Source organism: Salvelinus namaycush, chromosome 8, assembly GCF_016432855.1.
Source record: "Salvelinus namaycush isolate Seneca chromosome 8, SaNama_1.0, whole genome shotgun sequence".
In the NCBI taxonomy this organism is placed as follows: domain Eukaryota; kingdom Metazoa; phylum Chordata; class Actinopteri; order Salmoniformes; family Salmonidae; genus Salvelinus; species Salvelinus namaycush.
The window spans coordinates 31,136,663-31,157,351 of record NC_052314.1 but is presented as its reverse complement, the minus strand read 5'-3'; the positions used below and the strand labels follow the sequence as shown (position 1 = coordinate 31,157,351).

The 20,689-nt window shown below is 45.0% G+C and overlaps 1 protein-coding gene across 1 annotated transcript in view; it reads left to right on the top strand.

The window, feature by feature from the left end:
• The window catches only part of LOC120052611 (transforming growth factor beta receptor type 3-like), a 132,149-nt gene that overhangs the window by 74,501 nt on the left and 36,959 nt on the right, over window positions 1-20,689 (top strand). The window contains exons 4-6 of the mRNA XM_038999622.1: window positions 516-653; window positions 10,754-10,937; window positions 16,528-16,690. Of these exons, the coding sequence (XP_038855550.1) occupies window positions 516-653; window positions 10,754-10,937; window positions 16,528-16,690 (485 nt within the window). The remainder of the gene's footprint in view (window positions 1-515; window positions 654-10,753; window positions 10,938-16,527; window positions 16,691-20,689) is intronic.

The following is a 20,689-nucleotide window of genomic DNA, read 5'->3' as shown; positions in this document are numbered from 1 at the left end:
GTTTTTTACTCTGAAATGCACTTTCAACTGTGGGACCGTATATAGACAGGTGTGTGCATTTTTCAAATCAGGTTGTGGAAACATCTCAAGGATGATCATTGGAAACAGGATGCACCTGAGCTCAATTTTGAGTCTCATAGCCAAGAGTCTGAATAATTATGTAAATAAGGTGTTTCTGTTTTTTGTCATTATGGGGTATTGTGTGTAGCTTGATGAGTAAAAAATAAATGTAATCAATTTTAGAATAAGGCTGTAACGTAACAAAATGTTGGGAAAGAGAAGGGGTCAGAATATTTCCCGAATGCACTGCATGTCCTGCTTTCTCCTACCCCGAGGACCCCATTGAAAATACTTCTGGGATTTCTGTCCTTTAACTCTACGACTTTTACCCCATATAATCAATCAATCAATCATGGGGGTTGAATGTCATGACGTCCTTATGTACTGTAGGTACCCTTCATATAAAATGTTACCTAATGTCCTCTAACCCTCTCCTGCTGTCGTCCTGTTCCCAGGTGGAGCTGCACCTGAAGCCCATCCAGTCCCTACTGGTGCACCAGAAGCCCCTGGTGTTTGTGCTAAACTCCCCCCAGCCTGTGGTCTGGGACATCAGGACAGAGAAACTAGCCCTGGGCATCAAACACATCTTCCATGTAAGTCAAGATTGAACTAAGGTCCCCTTCCAATCTCTCTCTCTCTCGCTCCTCTCACTCACTCACTCACTCACTCACTCACTCACTCACTCACTCACTCACTCACTCACTCACTCACTCACTCACTCACTCACTCACTCACTCACTCTCTCACTCTCTCACTCTCTCACTCACTCACTCACTCACTCACTCACTCTCTCACTCTCTCACTCACCCACTCTCACTCACTCACTCACTCACACTCACTCACTCACTCTCACTCTCACTCTCACTCACTCACACTCTCACTCACTCACTCAACCTTTGTCACTCTGTCTCTCTCTCTCTGTCCCACTCCATTAGGTCCATTTCCAATCTCTCTCTCTCTTAGTCCACTTACTTCCATGTATTTATTTCCTCATACCATTCTTTATTAACATTCAGGCATCGTCCACTTTTCTCCGTGAGACGTTAAGGAAGCAATTCTTTTGCAGAGGAAACCTGTGCTACGTTATGGTCTAGACGAGAAGAGCTCTCAGCTGTTGGTTACAGGTTTATCATGTGTTACATACAGTCTGTGGACAACAACAACCAACCACACATGCAGGCAAATAGACAGACACACACACACTCTCCCACATGCCCTGTGGTGAGACGTTAATGTCTGTATGGCAGTAGTTAATGTGTAATGTGCAGCAGTGGTTTACCCATGGATACAGGCTCTTCCTTACACTGTGCAGACACACACCCTTTCCACTTCCTCTTGTTGTAAACCCTAATAATCAGTGACAGACATACACCACTTTAATGGCTAACACACCACTGCTTTAGGACTTTGTTGCTATCAACCCTCATGTGATTAGTGAACTATTGTTTACATGCTAGATGATGGGCTATAGGTTGGCATGGACTATATGCTCAGCCTGTTCCCAGGTCTGTTTAAGTGCTGTCTTGCCAATTCCTACGGTCATTGTCACACCAGGCTACATTATGCTACGCTCATCCAGTGTCACATAGAGAGTTGTGTGCTGGCCGGAAACCCTCTGACACAGTTGGGGATGAAGCGTATTTATACTAGAAGATAAAGTGGGTCGGTGACATCAGCTTTGTTGGCACTGGAGTCCCTAACAACATTGTTTTTCAATCTGGCTTTTAAACAGTGGAGGGCTGTTCCCTCCCTCCCTCCTCTTCCCTCCCTCCCTCCTCCCCTTCTTTCCCTCTCTCCTCTCCCTCCCTAACTCCATCCAAACAATCTTGTTGATGGCTGGGCAGCGTTACAAATCATCCAGGGCGTCACACACACACCCCGATGGGGAGGGGAACATGGAGGTTTATTGAAGGAGTATTGGGAGGCAGCAGGCCCCAGCAGGCCCACTGGACAGCTAGCCATATTTAGTAATGATACCAGAGGAGACCAGAGGGCTTCTCTCTCTCTCGCTCTCTCCCACTGTGAGACTTAATGAGAAAACGAGAGTAAGCCACTGTATCACATGAGACAATCACAGAGAAATTAGTGCAAGAGGCCTTACATGGCTTAACTCAACCATGCTGCTCTACACTGTAAGCCTGGCTGGATCTGTACACTCCTCCACTCCTCCCGTGCCATATATGCTGTGAAAACGTTCATGTAGCTCGTGGTTCTTCTGAAATAATCATTGTTAACACCATAGCGTTCCACAAGAATGCGACATCAGGCACTAATTCATAATTATTTCCATATGTGGCGGTGATGTGTTCTCATCGCATGCAAAACATCCACCATGAAAACCAGAGTCCATACAATGTTTAACACAGACACTCATACACGCGCATGCACGTACGCACACACACACACGTCCACATTTCTCAGAGACTTAGCCTGAAATCCGACCTTCGGCGGTGGGAAGACTTTAGGACAAAAGAAGACTTTAGGACTCCGTCATCACCTCTGTGTTGAGTAGGATTACTGTGGTTATGTGAAGGTAGTTAGCTGACGTACTAACATCCATCCACCTTCTGTTTCCCAACATATTGCCTTGAGCAGATAAACCATTATAGCCATATTACAGACCAGACCTGGGTTCAAATACAATTTGACATCATTACAAATACATCCGCTGGGATTGATTGAGTATCCTGGCGCAATGGAACCAATAGAAAGTTGTACATTTCAAACCCCACCCATCTGGCTCTCCAGGCAGGCTAATACAGGCACTTAAAGAATTTGAAATATTTCAAATAGTACTTGAACCCGGGTCTAAAACAGACCCAACCCCAGCCTCAGTCTGTCCCTGTCTTAACCACAGACTCAGGTTTCACTGTGACACCCCTAGTGAATACATCAAACAGTGTGACAACATGAGAACTAAATTCCAGTTATTTCCTGTACTAAGTGGAAATGCTTCCATGTAAGATTGAAAAGGGGGATGTAGTTCATTCAGATGAATTGGCATCCAGGCTGCTTACGTATTCAGAGCTGTAAACTTGAATTCTACCTGCGGTTAGAGCCAGTCTTCTCTTGTGTGCATCCCAAATAGCACCCTACTCCTATATAGTGCGGGCTCTGGTCAAAAGTCGTGCACTTTATAGGGATAGGGTGCCATTGGGGATGTCGTCTCAGAGGGAGCCATTAGCAGGTCAACAGTGTAGTAAATGTCTCCTCATCAGACATATAACAGCTGACAACAGCCATGAAGCCCAGCCCACAGCCTACAGTACAGTACTAGGCTAGCTGACCTTATTCTGTAGTGTAACTAATGTTGTTAGACGTTGGATCTGACATGGGGCCCTGTGCCTGCTTTCCCACTGTCAAGGGGGAGGGATAGGACTCCTCCCTGTTGACAGTTTTACTGTTCAGGGATAATTTAATGTACACAAGATTTACAGTATCATATATATACACTGAGTTTACAAAAAATTAAGAACACCTTCCTAATATTCAGTTGTACCCCCCTGCCACTTTTGCCCTCAGAACAGACTCAATTTGTCAGGGCATGGACTCTACAAGGTGTCAAAGGTTCCACAGGGATGCTGGCCCATGTTGACTCCAATGCTTCCCACAGTTGTGTCAAGGTTGCTGGATATAATTTGGGCGGTGGACCATTCTTGATACACACAGGAAGCTGTTGAGCGTGAAAAACCCAGCAGTATTGCAGTTCCAGACACAAACCGGTGCGCCTGGCACCTACTACCATACCCCGTTCAAATGTACTTAAATATTTTGTATTGCCCATTCACCCTCTGAATGGCACACATACACAATCCATGTCTCAATTATCTCAAGGCTTACGAAATCCTTCTTTAACCTGTCTCCTCCCCTTCATCTACACTGTTTGAAGTGGATTTACCAAGTCCCATCAATAAGGGATCATAACTTTCACCTGGTCAAAGCTGTCATCAAGGCAAACGGTGGCTATTTGAAGAATCTGAAATATAAAATATATTTTGATTTGTTTAAACCTTTTTTGATTACTACATGATTCCATATGTGTTATTTCATAGTTTTGATGTCTTCACTATTATACAATGTAGAAAATAGTAAAAATAACGAAAAACCCTTGAATGAGTAGGTGTTTAAAACTTTTGACCGGTAGTGTGTGTGTGAATGTATATATATATATATATATATATATATATATATATATATATATACACACATAAACATACTTTGGATTTTTCATCCAAATAGCTTAGATGACATTCTGTTTATGGCCTGGCAAGTTATGCATATACTGTAGACACGTGAAACTTGTGAGTCATATCTAAGTCCTATTCCGGCACATTCACAGTGAGGTGAATGTACCAGATGATCTGTCTGTCTGTGAAGAGCCACTCTGGTCCTTAGCTATGGCAAAGTAAGGTTAGCGTTGAGTTGTGTGTTTGAGTGACATCCCTGGGACCTCTGGCTGTGAGCAGAACGAGCTGCCTGTTACATCCCATCTGTCAGGCCAGCTCCTCTCCTCAGGTCCAGGTTGGCTCCACGGGGATGCCTCGTTAACATGCTGCCATGATGGAACCCAAACACTGACTGGCTGGACAAAGAGACGGGACGAGCTGCTGAGAGAATGGACGAATACCCAATCCTCTCACACTCAGTCAGGGTTTCACTCTGCATCCCTGGCCCGTAGCTCTGCTCAGACCAACTGCAGTACACGTGTCGGAGTCAAACAGTTTGACCTGCAGAAGAAGAAGACTGCAGTATAAATGCAAAATCTGCATGGATTCAAAATGTCACAGCACCTTCCTCAACACATAGTAACCAGATCAGAACCACACTTATACTCTCACTGGCGGTATTCTTTACAGTCTGGAGTACTGTATGTGTACTGTATGTGATGCCTGAGCTAGTGAGACAGAGAGTGCCAAGTTCAGCTTGCGCACCACCGGCCACTTTTGAGTAAACCCTCTGAGTTGGAGAGGAGCTGGTGTTGTGTGGTGGGTATGTAGAGTAACAGAATGAATAGTAATGCTTTTTAGATCTTACCACCTCAGACACTGATCCTCCTAGCCACACAGCCAGACCTCCTCTACGCTGTTCCCCCATTAGATTGACTATTTCCTGGGGCTAATGAGGCCCTGAATCAACTCTGAATCTGCCCTGAATCAGCCCTGCAAGGCCTCGTTTCCTGGCCCCCGGTTCTAGGGTCCACAGACGGACACACATGGGCCCTGGAACCGCTACAGTTCAGCCCTGCTCTGCTCTGCCTGGTGAGCACACTGTTGCTGTTGGCCCGCTGGACCCTCCTGCCTGCAGCGTTTTCAAATCCTTGGCCTCAAATCCAGACATTCTGTTGTAAAACATGCTACGCAGCACTCCCTGTCAATCAGAAGTACTGAGTAATGAAAAAACATGAAGTCGAACATGAAATGAGAGATGGACACAGCAAATCAAGCCAATGTAATTTCACCAGGAGACAATTAGGATCCTTAGGAGGGCACATCTCCAGAGAGGGGTCTTTATTAAAGTTGGCTCTATGACTCTGGTTGTGTCTCAAATGGCACCCTATTCCCTATGTTGTGCGCTACTTTTGACCAGGGCCCATAGAGAATAGAGTGCCATTTGAGATGCAGCCTCTGTTTAAAGGGTTATCGTGCCTTATTGTTTGACTAGTTTGATCTGAAACACATCTTTGTTCTCTCTCGCCTTTTGATGGACCAACACTGTAAAGTTTAGTGGTGGAATTTGTTGCTCTTTCTGTGTTTGCCAAGTCTTTATCCTTTTCTCTTGTTTCTTTCTTTTATTGCATTATTTGGATTTGGTGTGATTTTCTTTCTTTCTCTCGCTCTCTCGCTCTCTCCTTCGTTCTCTGTGCTCGTTAAATGGAACCATGGCCAGCCCAATATTGTTTTTTCTTCAGAGACAGATCTACAGGAACGTTCTGCCGTGGTGCAGAGACAGATGGTGTTGTTTTCTACACAACACCTCTCCCTGCCAGTTCTCTCTCTCTCTCTCACACACACACACACACACACACACACACACACACACACACACACACACACACACACACACTCACACTCACACTCACACACACGCGCCAGCAACTTGATTAGCTCTCTGGAGCCGATGTAGAGAGAGCAGATCAAATCACCCACAAAAAAGCATTTATCACATTCATAACATCACTGCATTAGAGCACGCTCCTATTATCTCACATCCTCTCTCTGTCCCTGAGGCTTCCCTCCCTGTCTCCCACTGTTTGGAACACCTCGTCTTCTCCAGACAGACATGGTGTTTTCTCCGGTTGTACTCTGGGTGTTGTTTAGCGAGAGAGTTGGAGGATTGCAACACTCTGATAATTGATATAATTTGGCACGGCGTCTCTTCTCTCCCCTCACCCGACCAGCACATATGGCAATAATATGTAGACGTTCACACACGCATACACAGGCAGAGAGGCCAGGAAACCAACCACAGGCATATGCTTTTAAAAAGCCACGGACCGTAAAGGGTACTGGGCAGCAGGCACATGTTATTGTTGGGTTTTATACTTGGGAACATTTTAGACTAATGCCGACAACTTATGGCAGCAGCTATCTCTTTTGAAAAGTCAGGCGTAATATTTCATTGTATCCCATTGCATGTTCAGTGCAATCGACTGAGCAGTTGAGGCGGGCTGATGTCAAAGCTGATGTTGCTTTTCAACAGACAACAGACATTTTGGAAAGTGAACCTTCACCCCAGTCTGAGGTCCTGGGCGCTCTGGAGGAGATTTTTTATCAAGGATCTCTCTGTACTTTGCTCCGTTCATCTTTGCCTCGGTCTTGACTAGCCTCCCAGTCCCTGCCGCTGAAAAACATCCCCACAGCATGATGCTGCCACCACCATGCTTCCCCGTAGGGATGGTGCCAGGTTTCCTCCAGACGTGATGCTCGGCATTCAGGCCAAATAGTTCAGTCTTGGTTTCAGCAGACCAGAGAATCTTGTTTCTCATGGTCTGAGAGTCTTTAGGTGCCTTATAACTCCAAGCGGGCTGTCATGTGCCTTTTACTGAGGAATGGCTTCCGTCTGTCCACTCTACTATAAAGGCCTGATTGGTGGAGTGCTGCAGAGATGGTTGTCCTTCTGGAAGGTTCTCCCATCTCCACAGAGGAACTCTAGAGCTCTGTCATAGTGACCATCTAGTTCCTGGTCACCCTTCTCCCCCGATTGCTCAGTTTGGCCTGGTGACCAGCTCTAGGAAGAGTCTTGGTGGTTCCAAACTTCTTCCATGTAAGAATGATGGAGGCCACTGTGTTCTTGGGGACCTTCAATGCTGCAGACATTTTTTGGTACCCTTCCCCAGATCTGTGCCTCGACACAATCCTCTCGGAGTTCTACGGACAATTCCTTTGACCTCATGGCTTGGTTTTTACTCTGACATGCACTGTCAACTGTGAGGCCTTATATAGACAGGTGTGTGCCTTTCCAAATCATATCCAATCAATTGAATTTACAAAAGGTGGACTCCAATCAAGTTGTAGAAACATCTCAAGGATGATCAATGGAAACAGGATGCACCTGAGCTCAATTTCAAGTCTCATACCAAAAATTTTTAGAAACCTGTTTTTGCTTTGTCATTATTGGGTATTGTGTGTAGATTGCTGAAGAAAATGTTTTATTTAATCAATTTTAGAATAAGGCTGTAAAGTGGCAAAATGGGTCTGAATACTTTCCGAATGCACTGTACATGTGTTTTTTTTAACACGTTCTTCTAAACAAGCTTTCTCTCTCTTTCTCTCTCTCAGCTAACGGGGTATTGATCTCAGGTTGGTTTAGATAGAGAGAGCAGGTTTGTTGAGTCCCAGTGTCTCTCTGAGTCTCTTCTTTCATATTACCATTTCAAATCACCCTCGAACGGCCTGGAGCTAATTTGGTTTTTCAGGCTTCCACCTCTAATTCTTTCAGACTAATTACAGATGTATTGCCGCAATTAAATTGATAAACTCTGCTGAGCTTGGCAAGGTTTCCCAAAGTAAACCCCAACACTTTCCTCCGCCATCTCCTCCTCTCGTTGTTTCAGCACTCGTCCACGGCTCTATATCACTTTTGATTGCTGAGGTGAGGCAGTCAGGCAGAGGCACGGCACTCCGTCTTTCTCCACTAAAGTTTTCCTTTCCTTCCTGCCGTAGTCGTAGTAAACGTTATCACTCAAAATAAATAGCTACGTTGCGGTGAATTCTTCGACAGTATCTGTCTCCCTGGTCTTGGCATTCATCATCTGTGGTGACAATGCCAGGAACGTAGAAAGGAGCGGCCAGGGGTCAGGCAGATGTTGCACATGGTGCTGGCTGGGCCGTGTGTGTTTGTGTGTGTGCTGGAGGGAAATGGAGAACCTCTCTGTCTGGAGTTCCAAATACCCAATTTTCAAACAAACAAGCAAACACCATGATCTGAAATACTGTGTTTTGTTTTCCTCTTCCCCCTCTTTGGAAAACTTCAAAACGATGTGTAATGCAACAAACTGTGAATGATCCCAAGTGTTATGAGTTAATGTTTTAATTGGGCCTGCCAGGCAGCACGGTCAGCTGCCCTCCCCATGTTAGATAGAGGAGGCCGTGGGAATAAGAAAAACATAATGATAAATATAATGAGGTAGGTTATCTAGACCAGACCGTGTGTTAGGGCTGCCTGGCTGGCCTGGAATACTCAGCTCTGCTCACAGTTGTACTACAGTCAGTAGTTTTTTTCAGCACATGTGAATGTTTATCTCTCTGAAATGAAGCATATGGGTTGAGGTCCGTTAAGAGCCAAAGGGGTGGTCTCCCTCTCACTCTCTCGCTCTCTCTCTTCACACGCATGCATGCACACACGCCAAGCTCAGCCAAGTTTCTCTCTTTCCCTCCATCCCTCCCTCCTTCCATCCCTCCCTGCCAGAAGACAAATCAGCACTTCATTGTGGGCTCAGGGCTCCGCACACATTTTACGCTCATTTTTTGTCACTCTGCGCATCACAGCTGGGTTTTGCGGTCTCGCAGCTTTTTGCCTACCTAGGCTTAGGCTACGTCCCTCTGTATCACATCTGGATGCAATTTATCCCGCTCTCATATGGCAAAATGATTTACTTTTAGATTATAATGCTAACTCCAAACAAACTGCATTGCTAAAATTTGTCTATTTCTTTGTGCCTCTGATTTATTTGTTAGTGTGTGTGTGTGAGCACACATACACAGACACGTGTGTCTTGCAGTTGTGTTTCCTATGACAAAGACAAAGTAGCGTGAACATATGCCATCATATGTGTGTCTGCTGGCTATGTTCATGACAGACAGCGCCATACCTCTCCAGCTGTATGCAGCCATTTTGAGAAATCCCTGCACACTAGTGATGACGCACAATGACATTACGTAATCAGTAGATACCATGCATCTTATTGTGTAAGGAGACCATGTGTAAAAATACAGAGCGCACGTTTCGAGAGGCCTTGAAATAACGATCGGGGATGGAGTGTCAAAGATGTCTTTTGGCAAAGTTTAGATGGAAGGTTTGGATTTGCAAAAGTCTTCTCTTCGCCTTTTTCTGTTTGCCTCGAGGAAGGCCTTGACTTTTATTGTCTTGAATTTCTTATTTTCCCATAAAGTGGATGAGCATGTCAATAGAGCATTGGATTTTATGGGCATATATATCTGTATCAACAAAGAAGTCCTTGTGAGTGGAAGTCTTGAAAACTAACTTCATGAGGCCAATAGAAAACACAGCTTCTTAACAGTAAATCACGTCACAGGTCTGATCCACAACTTTTTTTAGCTTTACCATTTTATATTCTCAGTAACTCTATACATGTATTTCCTTCAGTATCTGAAATAGAGACTGCTGAAAGTAATCCAGAGTTGTCTGATGTAAATTGGAATCTAAAAAAAAAAATCTGACCCACTGATATTAAAGGTAGATTCAGCGATATGACGTAGGTGCAGAAAGTGAGCCGCATAGTGCTCATCTCAATATCTGTCATTTCGCTGAGTCGACCATTAAATCAATGCTTATTGGTCTCTAGACTACAAATCCTGTAAATCCCCACTCCGTATTATTGTTCCTATGGTCTCTCTCTCTGAGTTACTGTCACACCAGGTCCATAATGCTAGAGCTAGTCTCTTAGGACAAGTTTACCAAACACAGTTTAAGCATAGTTCTAGACTAAAAATACTTTTCGATTCTCCATTGATCTTGCTCTTTAGTCCAGGACTAGGCTTGATCTGTGGCTAGGAAACCAGCCCCTAGTGTCATACAGAAACCTACTGTATCACAGTCATTCTGTGGAACCCCTGCCTCCAGCTCTTTTCCTCACAGGCAAAGTGATGTCCCTCTGTGGCTCCTATGGCCCTGAGAAATGGCTGTAGGCTATTATAACTATGCGTCTTAGTACACCCAATGCCATAGCCGTCTACAGACATAAGCCGTTTTAGGGGCTATGTCTCCTGATGTACAGTGTCTATCTGTAACATCATTGTGTCTCTCCACCCTCCAGGTATCAGAGAGCTCAGATGTCAACTTCTCTGTGTGTCGTTTAATGCTGAAACATGGCTGTAGGCTCCTATGACTCCTAACACACTACAGCCATGTCTCAGGGGTATGACTATTGATGAACTGTGTATGTCTGTCTGTAAAGCCATAGTGTCTTTCTGGCTGACTGTCTGTATCGTTGTGGTATCTCTCCTTCCTCCAGGTATCTGAGGGATCTGATGTCTACTTACCTCCAGGGAACTTCTCCCTCCACTGTCAGGTTCAGAAGGAGGTGCTTCCCCATGGCAACGACCATCTCCTCAACTGGGCCACCAAGAAGTACAGAGCCGTCACCTCCTTCTCCGAACTCAAGATCGCCCTGGACATCTACATTAAAGTGGGAGAAGGTGTGTTTTACTTTCAAAGGGAAGTTAGAAATATTTCTCTAAAGGACGCTCTTAGAGGAAGGTGCTACCTATAACCATAAAGGGTTCTTTGGCTGCCCCTTCTGTAGGATAACTATTGGTTCCAAGTGGAAGCCTACATCAAAGTCGGAGAAGGTGTGTTTCACTCTGAGAGGCAGGTTAGAAACATTGCCTCAGTCCTAAGGTAGTGCCACATTTCCGTTTCGAATGCCTAGGGAGACATTTACACCTACCTTCACTAACAGTATATTTTCTCTGCCTCGTGACAGGCCTTTTCTTCCCCACTAAACCTTAATCAAGTGGTTCCCATGCAGTAATTGCCTCTAAATGGAGGCCATTGACAGTCCTGGGAGTTACTGGACCCTAGAGAAATAAAACAATCCCAGAGAAGCAGAGCTAACACTCTTTCTGTGTCTCGGTTCCACTGGCCAGCTTTCAGTTCCATTTAAAAAGCAAATAGACTTGGCCGGGAGGAAAGGACTTTTTCTTTCTTTTGTAATCTGGCCATTTGCGTTCCTTGCTTGTCACTTTTCTTCATTGACTGTGAGCCCAGAGTCAGTGGAGTGAGGAGGAAGTGACTGATGGAAATGCAGAGTAGGTTTGTGAGAGGGTCTGTGTCTTCGTAGTAGGTTTGTGAGAGGGTCTGTGTCTTCGTAGTAGGTTTGTGAGAGGGTGTGTGTCCTTGTAGTAGGTTTGTGAGAAGAATCACTGCTCTGATTGCTAGCTGTAAAATGGCGCCGGAGCAGAAGTTTTTTTGTTCGTTTATCTGCGTTGTTTGTAACTTATTTTTTTGTTACTATTTTTGTACATAATGTTGCCGCTACTGTCTCTTTTTACCTAAAATAATTTCTAGACATCAGGACTGTGATTACTCACCACGGGCTACCAGAGTCCTTATTATTATTTTATGACTCTGACGAGCCCGAGGCGGAGGATATACGGCTCCCTCGGGAACAGGCCCCAACCCCAGTGATCTGTGTGAAGAGGAGGCGGAGAACGAAAGGCCGGAGGGCGGGCTGCCTTCTGAGGAGTAGGCGGCGATTGAATAAACCCCCACTCCCTCAGTTCTGCTAGCAAACATGCAGTCTTTGGACAATAAAATAGACAAGTTATTGGGAAGATTAAACTACCAACAGGACATTAAAAACTGTAACATCCTATGCTTCACGGAGTCCTGGCTGAACGACTGCAATATCAACATACAGCTGGCTGGTTATACGATGTACCGGCAGGATAAAACAAGTAAGACAAGGGGCGGCGGTCTATGTATTTTTGTAAACAGCAGCTGGTGCACGATATCTAAGAAAGTCCCGAGCCATTGCTCACCTGAGGTAGAGTTTCTCATGATAAGCTGCAGACCACATTACCTACCGAGAGAGTTCTCATCTATATTTTTTGTAGCTGTTTACATACCACCACAGTCAGAGGCGGGTACCAAGATAGCATTGAATAAGCTGTATTCTGCCAAAAGCAAACAAGATAACACTAACAAAGGAGGTGGCGCTCCTAGTAGCCAGGGACTTTAATGCAGGGAAACTTAAATCAGTTTTACCTCATTTCTATCAACATGTTAAATGTGCAACCAGAGGGAAAAGAACTCTGGACCACCTATACTCCACACATGCATACAAAGCATACACAGATGCTTACAAAGCTGTCCCTTGCCCTCCATTTGGCAAATCTGACCATAATTATATCCTCCTGATTCCTGCTTACAGGCAAAAATTAAAGCAGGAAGCACCAGTGACTAGATCAATAAAAAAGTGGTCAGATGAAGCAGATGCTAAGCTACAGGATTGTTTTGCTAGCACAGACTGGAATACGTTCCGGGATTCCTCCAATATCATTGAGGAGTACACCACATCTGTCATTGGCTTCATCAATAAGTGCATCGATGACGTCGTACCCACAGTGACCGTACGTACATACCCCAACCAGAAACCATGGATTACAGGCAGCTACCGCACTGAGCTACAGGCTAGAGCTGCCGCTTTCAAGGAGCAGGAATCTATCCAGAAAGCTTATAAGAAATCCCGCCATGCCCTCCGATGAACCATCAAACAGGCAAAGCGTCAATACAGGACTAAAATCGCCTAAAATCGAAAATTACACTGACTCTGACGCTCGTCGGATGTGGCAGGGCCTGCAAACCATTACAGACTACAAAGGGAAGCAGAGCCAAGAGCTGCCCAGTGACATGAGCCTACCGGACGAGCTAAACTACTTCTATGCTTGCTTCGAGGCAAATAACACTGAAACATGCATGAGAGCACCAGCCTGTACCGGAAGAGTGTGATCACGCTCTCCGCAGCCGATGTGACTAAGACCTTTAGACAGGTCAACATTCACAAGGCCGGAGGGCCAGACGGAGTACAAGGACGTGTATTGCGAGCATGCGCTGACCAACTAGCAAGTGTCTTCACTGACATTTTCAACCTCTTCCTGTCCGAGTCTGTAATACCAACATGTTTTAAGCAGACCACCATAGTGCCTGTGCCCAAGAACCCTAAGGTAACCTGCATAAATGACTACTGACCTGTAGCACTAACATCTGTAGCCATGAAGTACTTTGAATGGCTGGTCATGGCTCACATCAACACCATAATCCCATAAACCCTAGACCCACTCCAATTTGCATATCTCCCCATCAGATCCACAGATGATGCAGTCTCTATTGTACTCCACACTGCCCTTTCCCACCTGGACTGAAGGAACACCTATGATGGTAATGCTATTCATTGACTACAGCTCAGCGTTCAACACCATAGTGCCCTCAAAGCTCATCAATAAGCTAAGGACCCTGGGACTAAACACCTCCCTCTGCAACTGGATCCTGAACTTCCTGACGGGCCACCCCCAGGTGGTGAGGGTAGGTAGCAACACATCCGCCACGCTGATCCTCAACACAGGGGCCCCTCAGGGGTGCTTGCTCAGCCGCCTCCTGTACTCCCATTTCACTCATGACTGCACGACAACAACAAGACAGCCTATAGGGAGGAGGTCAGAGACCTGGCCGTGTGGTGCCAGGACAACAACCTCTCCCTCAACGTGATCAAGACAAAGGAGATGATTGTGGACTACAGGAAAAAGAGGACCGAACACGCCCCCATCCTCATTGACGGGGCTGCAGTGGAGCAGGTTGAGAGCTTCAAGTTCCTTGGTGTCCACATCACCAAAAAACTAACATGGTCCAAGCACACCATGACAGTCGGGAAGAGGGTACGACAAAACCTATTCCCCCCTCAGGAGACTGAAAAGATTTGGCATGGGTCCTTAGATCCTCAAAATGTTCTACAGCTTCACCATCAAGAGCATCCTGACTGGTTGCATCACTTCCTGGTATGGCAACTGCTCGGCCTCCGACCGCAAGGCACTACAGAGGGTAGTGCGAACGGCCCAGTACATCAATGGGGCCAAGCTTCCTGCCATCCAGGACCTCTATACCAGGCGGTGTCAGAGGAAGGCCCTGGGAATTGTCAACGACTCCAGCCACCCTAGCGGTACCGGAGGGCCAAGTCTAGGTCCAAGAGGCTTCTAAACCACTTCTACTCCCAAGCCATAAGACTCTTGAACATCTAGACAAATGGCTACCCAGACAATTCACATTACCCCCCCCCCCCCCCCCCCCCCCCATCTCCACACCACTGCCACCCTCTGTTGTCATCTATGCATAGTCACTTTAATTAACTATACCTACATGGACATACTACCTCAACTAACCGGTGCCCCCGCACACTGACTCTGTACCGGCACCCCCCTGTATATATTGTTATTTTTTACAGGGACTGTTTCAAGTCTCCAAGCAGTTTTGGTCCAACACACGAGAGGGATCCATTTATGGTATTCTTTCCTCCTTAAAACTAGCATCCTTAGTTGCTACATCCATTTTTGGAATTATAAATATATATATACCCATTGATTCTTGAAGACTATAACTTAGAAATGCCTCATGAGCTTAGTTAAACTTTCATACCCCATCAGAACCCAAAATATAAGCTTGTTTTACTCTGTTTGTAAACAATATAAATATAAACAAACACTTCATCGCCTCAAAACATGTTTAAAATGATACTTTTGATATCACGGATGGTCAGTCCATCCATAGGTCTGTCTATGAATTTGAGCGTGGTTACATTTCTCCGGGCCCATCCCTCCGCTTTTTAACTAAACAGGGATGGAGAATCGCTTTGTTATTTTTTCTACTAAAGATTCTAGCTTTAACCCCTTGAGCTGCAAATAAACAAGATGATAAGGGCCTTGTTCCTTAACTTGTCTGTAAGAAGACCACTTCTGAGAAGCAGAGTTTGTAGTAAACTAAACTGGAAGGCATCAATGGGTAGAGCAAATGTCAACTGTTCCTTGACAACTGTGAGCTGTGAGTGGAAACAAACTGTCAGAGGTGTCTCCTCTCCACCAGGCAGTAGAGTTACTGTAGCAGGGACTAAGGCTGTTTGAAGTTGAGGGCTTTCCTCCACGGATGTTGTGTGATTGATCCATTGAAGCCATGCTTCACTCTTTCCTTCACTTCATCACTCCCCACTGGTCCTTTGTAAACCGAACCGACAGCACGTCCCACCTTATCCTACGTCAACATCCAGATAGATAGGGCACCTCATTTTTAACGACTATCTTTCAACTGCATGACAATATCACTGTGACTGCCAGGAGTGGAGTCATGGCTCCATTACACATTACAGCCGGGGTATGTACTGTTCTCTCCATGTAATCAATCACTTTGGAGGAAAACAGAGAGTGAGTGGTTGCTTAGCCTTGAAGCAGTCATCTATTCAGCCGCTCTCTCTGTCATTAGACACTGTGGCTTGGCGAAGGCCCAACGTGCCATGTTTACCTCAGTCCGGCTCCCCCCCATCTCTCTCTCTGGTACTTTTTCATGAGGCTGGACAGATTTCCGCTTTGTGTCCTACCAGGTACTTAAAACACGCAAGAGGGGGGCACGAGTGGGTCTAGGGAGGAAGGTTCCAACCTCTTTAGTTTATATTGTCCAAGACCTTGTTTGCCAAATAAGGAAGCATCTGGGCTTAACTTTTCATGTTTTGTAAAAGACTGAGAAGAGGATTGCATGCCTGGACAGTTGGATGGAGAATAATAATATTTGAGTAAATAAATGGTAGTAAGTTAGAATGGTGGGAAACCTGACAGGAATGACTGATTGGACGTGTTTATGACGGCTATTGTTCAACATGTCTTTTCATTTCCACAGAAACATGAATCATAGTGTTCAATGCAAAATCTGTCTGTATGTCCCTGTCTTTTACCAGCAACCCCAAAGTGTTCAGATATCTCAAAACGTTGGCTGAACAGTAATGTAAATACCTAAATACCTCACCCATTTCCTCATGAGGATGAATCTTGAAAGAAAATAAAAACTTGCACACTGCACTTGCCAGTATCACTTCAGTATATTAAGTTTGCGTATTAACCTTGACTGCCTCCATCGGAACGTCTTGCTCTTGAGGATTAATCAAGTATAATCACATCACATCCAGTGTTCGAATTATACATTGAGTCATAATCTCGTCTCATCTAACCACTCTCTTCTTTCGTCTTCCAGACCCAGTGTTCTCAGATACCTGTAAGATCGACAACAAGTTCCTCTCTCTGAACTACCTAGCTGGCTACGTGGAGCCCCAGGCCTCTACAGGCTGTGTCCTGTCTGGACCAGACCAGGACCAAGAGGTCCACATCATTGAGCTGCAAGCACCCAACTCCAGCAGGTCAGTACTGTAAACCAACACAACCATAACATAAACATAACATAACCAAAACACAACCAGAACTGTAGTCCACCACCAGTACCAAAACATAGTCCAACCCAAATAAAGCGCACATTTGTCCAGTTTAGGCTGGGTTCCTGGACACAGATTAAGCCTAGTTCTGGACCAAAGAACACTTCCAATGGAGATTCTCTATTGAGCATGCTTTTAGTCCAGCAGTGGGCTTAATCTGTCTCTGGTAAACTGGCCCTTTATGTCAATATGCTACACATTGTGTTGATTACACTAACTCTAAATATAAACCTTAGTGAATTCAGTGTAATTTCCCTGTTACAAGAGGATGGTTTCTCTCTAGTCTCACTGGTAGTCTGTGTTGGATAGCAAGGAAGAGTAGGATAATATTGACCTTTTGAGGTTTTGTTGAGCGCTCTCTCAGACTCAGTCTGAGGGTGCCTCCCAAATGGTATCCCATTGCCAAGGGCACTACTTTTGATCAGAGGTCTATGGACCCTGGTCAAAAGTCATGCAAACTAGACTCTGCGATACACTACATGAACAAAAGTTCATGCTCGTCAAACATCTCATTCCAAAATCATGGGCATTAATATGGAGTTGGTGCCCCCGTTGCTGCTATAACAGCCTCCACTCTTCTGGGAAGGCTTTCCACTAGATGACACAGTGCTGTGGGGACTTGCTTCCATTCAGCCACAAGGGCATTAGTGAGGTCGGGCACTGATGTTGGACGATTACGCCAGGTTTGCAGTCTGCGTTCCAATTCATCCCAAAGGTGTTCAATGGGGTTGAAGTCAGGGCTCTGTGCCTACCAGTCAAGTTCTTCCACACCGATCTCGACACACCATTTCTGTATGGACCTCGCTTTATACACAGGGGCATTGTCATGCTGAAACAGGAAAGGGCCTTCCCGAAACTGTTGCCACAAAGTTGGAAGCACAGACTTGTCTAGAATGTCAAGTTGCCTAGCCCGAACCATGAAAATCAGCCACAGACCATTTATTCCTCCTCCACCAAACTTCACAGTATGCATTGAAGATCACCCTGCGCACTTGCCATTGCGCATGGTGATCTTAGGCTTGCTCGGCCGTGGAAACTCATTTCACGAAGCTCATGACGAACAGTTATTGTCCTCAAGTTGCTTCCAGAGACAGTTTGGAACTCGGTAGTGAGTGTTGCAAGTGAGGACAGAGGATTTTTAAGCGTTACGTGCTTCAGCATGTGGCGGTCCCATTCTGTGAGCTTTTGTGTACTACTTTGCGACTGAGCCGTTGTTGCTCCTAGACGTTTCCACTTCACAATAACAGCACTTACAGTTGACCGTAACAGGTCAGAAATTTGACAAACACACTTTTTGGAAAGGTGGCATCCTATGACGGTGCCACATTGAAAGTCACTGAGCTCTTCAGTAAGGCCATTCTACTGCCAATGTTTGTCTATGGAAATTACATGGCTGCGTGCTTGATTTTATACACCTGTCAGCAACAGGTGTGGCTGAAATAGCCGAATCCACTCATTTGAAGGCATGTCCACATATTTTTGTAAACAGAGCATTCGGAAAGTTTTAAGACACTTTGACTTTTTCAAAGTTACAGCCTTATTATATAATTGATTAAATCGTTTTTTCCCTCATCAATCTACACACAATACCCCATAATGTCAAAGCAAAACAGTTTTTTTATGTTTGCAAAAAAAAGAGAAGTAAATATCGCATTTACATACAGTGGCAAGAAAAAGTATGTGAACCCTTTGGGAATACCTGTATTTCTGCATAAATTGGTCATAAAATTTGACCTGAATCTTCATCTAGGTCACAACAATAGACAAACACAGTCTGCTTATACTAATAACACACAAACAATAATACGTTTTCATGTCTTTATTGAACACACCGTGTAAACATTCACAGTGCAGGGTGGGAAAAGTATGTGAACCCTTGGATTTAATAACTGGTTGGCCCTCCTTTGGCAGCAATAACCTCAACCAAACATTTTCTGTAGTTGCGGATCAGACCTGAACAACGGTCAGGAGGAATTTTGAACCATTCCTCTTTACAAAACTGTTTCAGTTCAGCAATATTCTTGGGATGTCTGGTGAACTGCTCTCTTGAGGTCATGCCACAGCATCTCAATAGGGTTGAGGTCAGGACTCTGACTGGGCCACCCCAGAAGGTGTATTTCCTTCTGTTGAAGCCACTCTGTTGTTGATTTACTTCTGTGTTTTGTGTTGTTATCCTGTTGCATCACCCAACTTCTGTTGAGCTTCAATTGGTGGACAGATAGCCTAACATTCTCCTGCAAAATGTCTTGATAAACTTGATAAACTTAATTTCCCCGTTGATGATAGCATGCTGTCCAGGCCCTGCGGCAGCAAAGCAGCCCCAAAACATGATGCTCCCTCCACCATACTTTACAGTTGGGATGAGGTTTTGATGTTGGTGTGCTGTGCCTTTTTTTCTGCACACATAGTGTTGTGTGTTCCTTCCAAACAACTCAACTGTAGTTTCATCTGTCCACAGAATATTTTTCCAATAGCGCTGTGGAACATCCAGGTCCAGTTTTTCAAACTTCAGATGTGCAGCAATGTTTTTTTGGACAGCAGTGGCTTGTTCCGTGGAGTCCGCCCATGAACACCATTCTTGTTTAGTGTTTTACGTATCGTAGACTCATCAACAGAGATGTTAGCATGCTCCAGAGATTTCTGTATGTCTTTAGCTGACACTCTAGGATTCTTCTTAACCTCATTGATCATTCTGCGCTGTGCTCTTGCAGTCATCTTTGCAGGACGGCCACTCCTAGGGAGAGTAGCAACAGTGCTGAACTTTCTCCATTTATAGACAATTTGTCTTAAAGTGGACTGATGAACATAAAGGCTTTTAAATATGATTTTGTAACCATTTCCAGCTTTATGCAAGTCAACAATTCTTAATCTTAGGTCTTCTGAGATCTCATTTGTTCGAGGCATGGTTCACATCAGGCAATGCTTCTTGTGAATAGCAAACTCAAATTCTGTGAGTGTTTTTTATAGGGCAAGGCAGCTCTAACCAACATCTCCAATCTCTTCTCATTGATTGGACTCCAGGTTAGCTGACCCCTGACTCCAATTAGCTTTTGGAGAAGTCATTCACCTAGGGATTCACATACTTATGCCATCCTACACTGTGAATGTTTAAGTGATGTATTCAATATAGACAAGAGAAATACAATCATTTGTGTGTTATTAGTTTAAACACACTGTTTGTCTAATTTGATGACCAATTTATGCAGAAATCCAGGTAATTCCAAAGGGTTCACATACTTTTTCTTGCCACTGTAAGTATTCAGACCCTTTACTCAGTACTTTGTTGAAACACCTTTGTCAGCAATTACAGCCTCGAGTCTTCTTGGGTATGACGCTACAAGCTTGGCACACCTATATTTGGGGAGTTTCTCTCATTCTTCTCTGCAGATCCTCTCAAGCTCTGTCAGGTTGGATGGGGAGCGTTGCTGCACAGCTACTTTCAGGTCTCTAGAAATGTTAGAACGGGCTCTGGCTGGCCACACAAGGACATTCAGAGACTTGTCCCAAAGCCACTCCTGCCTTGTCTTGGCTTTGTGCTTAGGGTCGTTGTCCTGTTAGAAAGTGAACCTTCACCCGAGTCTGAGGTCCTGAGTGCTCTGGAGCAGGTTTTCATCAAGGATCTCTCTGTACCTTGCTCCGTTCATCTTTCCCTCGATCCTGGCACCTCTCCCAGTCCCTATCGCTGAAAAACATCCCTACAGTATGATGCTGTTACCACCATGCTTCACCGTAGGGATGGTGTCAGGTTTGCTCCAGACGTGACATTTGGCATTCAGACCAAAAAGTTCAATCTTAGTTTCATCAGACCAGAGAATCTTGTTTCTCATGGTCTGAGAGTCCTTTAGGTGCCATTTACTGAGGAGTGGCTTCTGTCTGGCCACTCTACAAAGGCCTGATTGGTGGAGTGCTGCAGAGATGGTTGTCTTT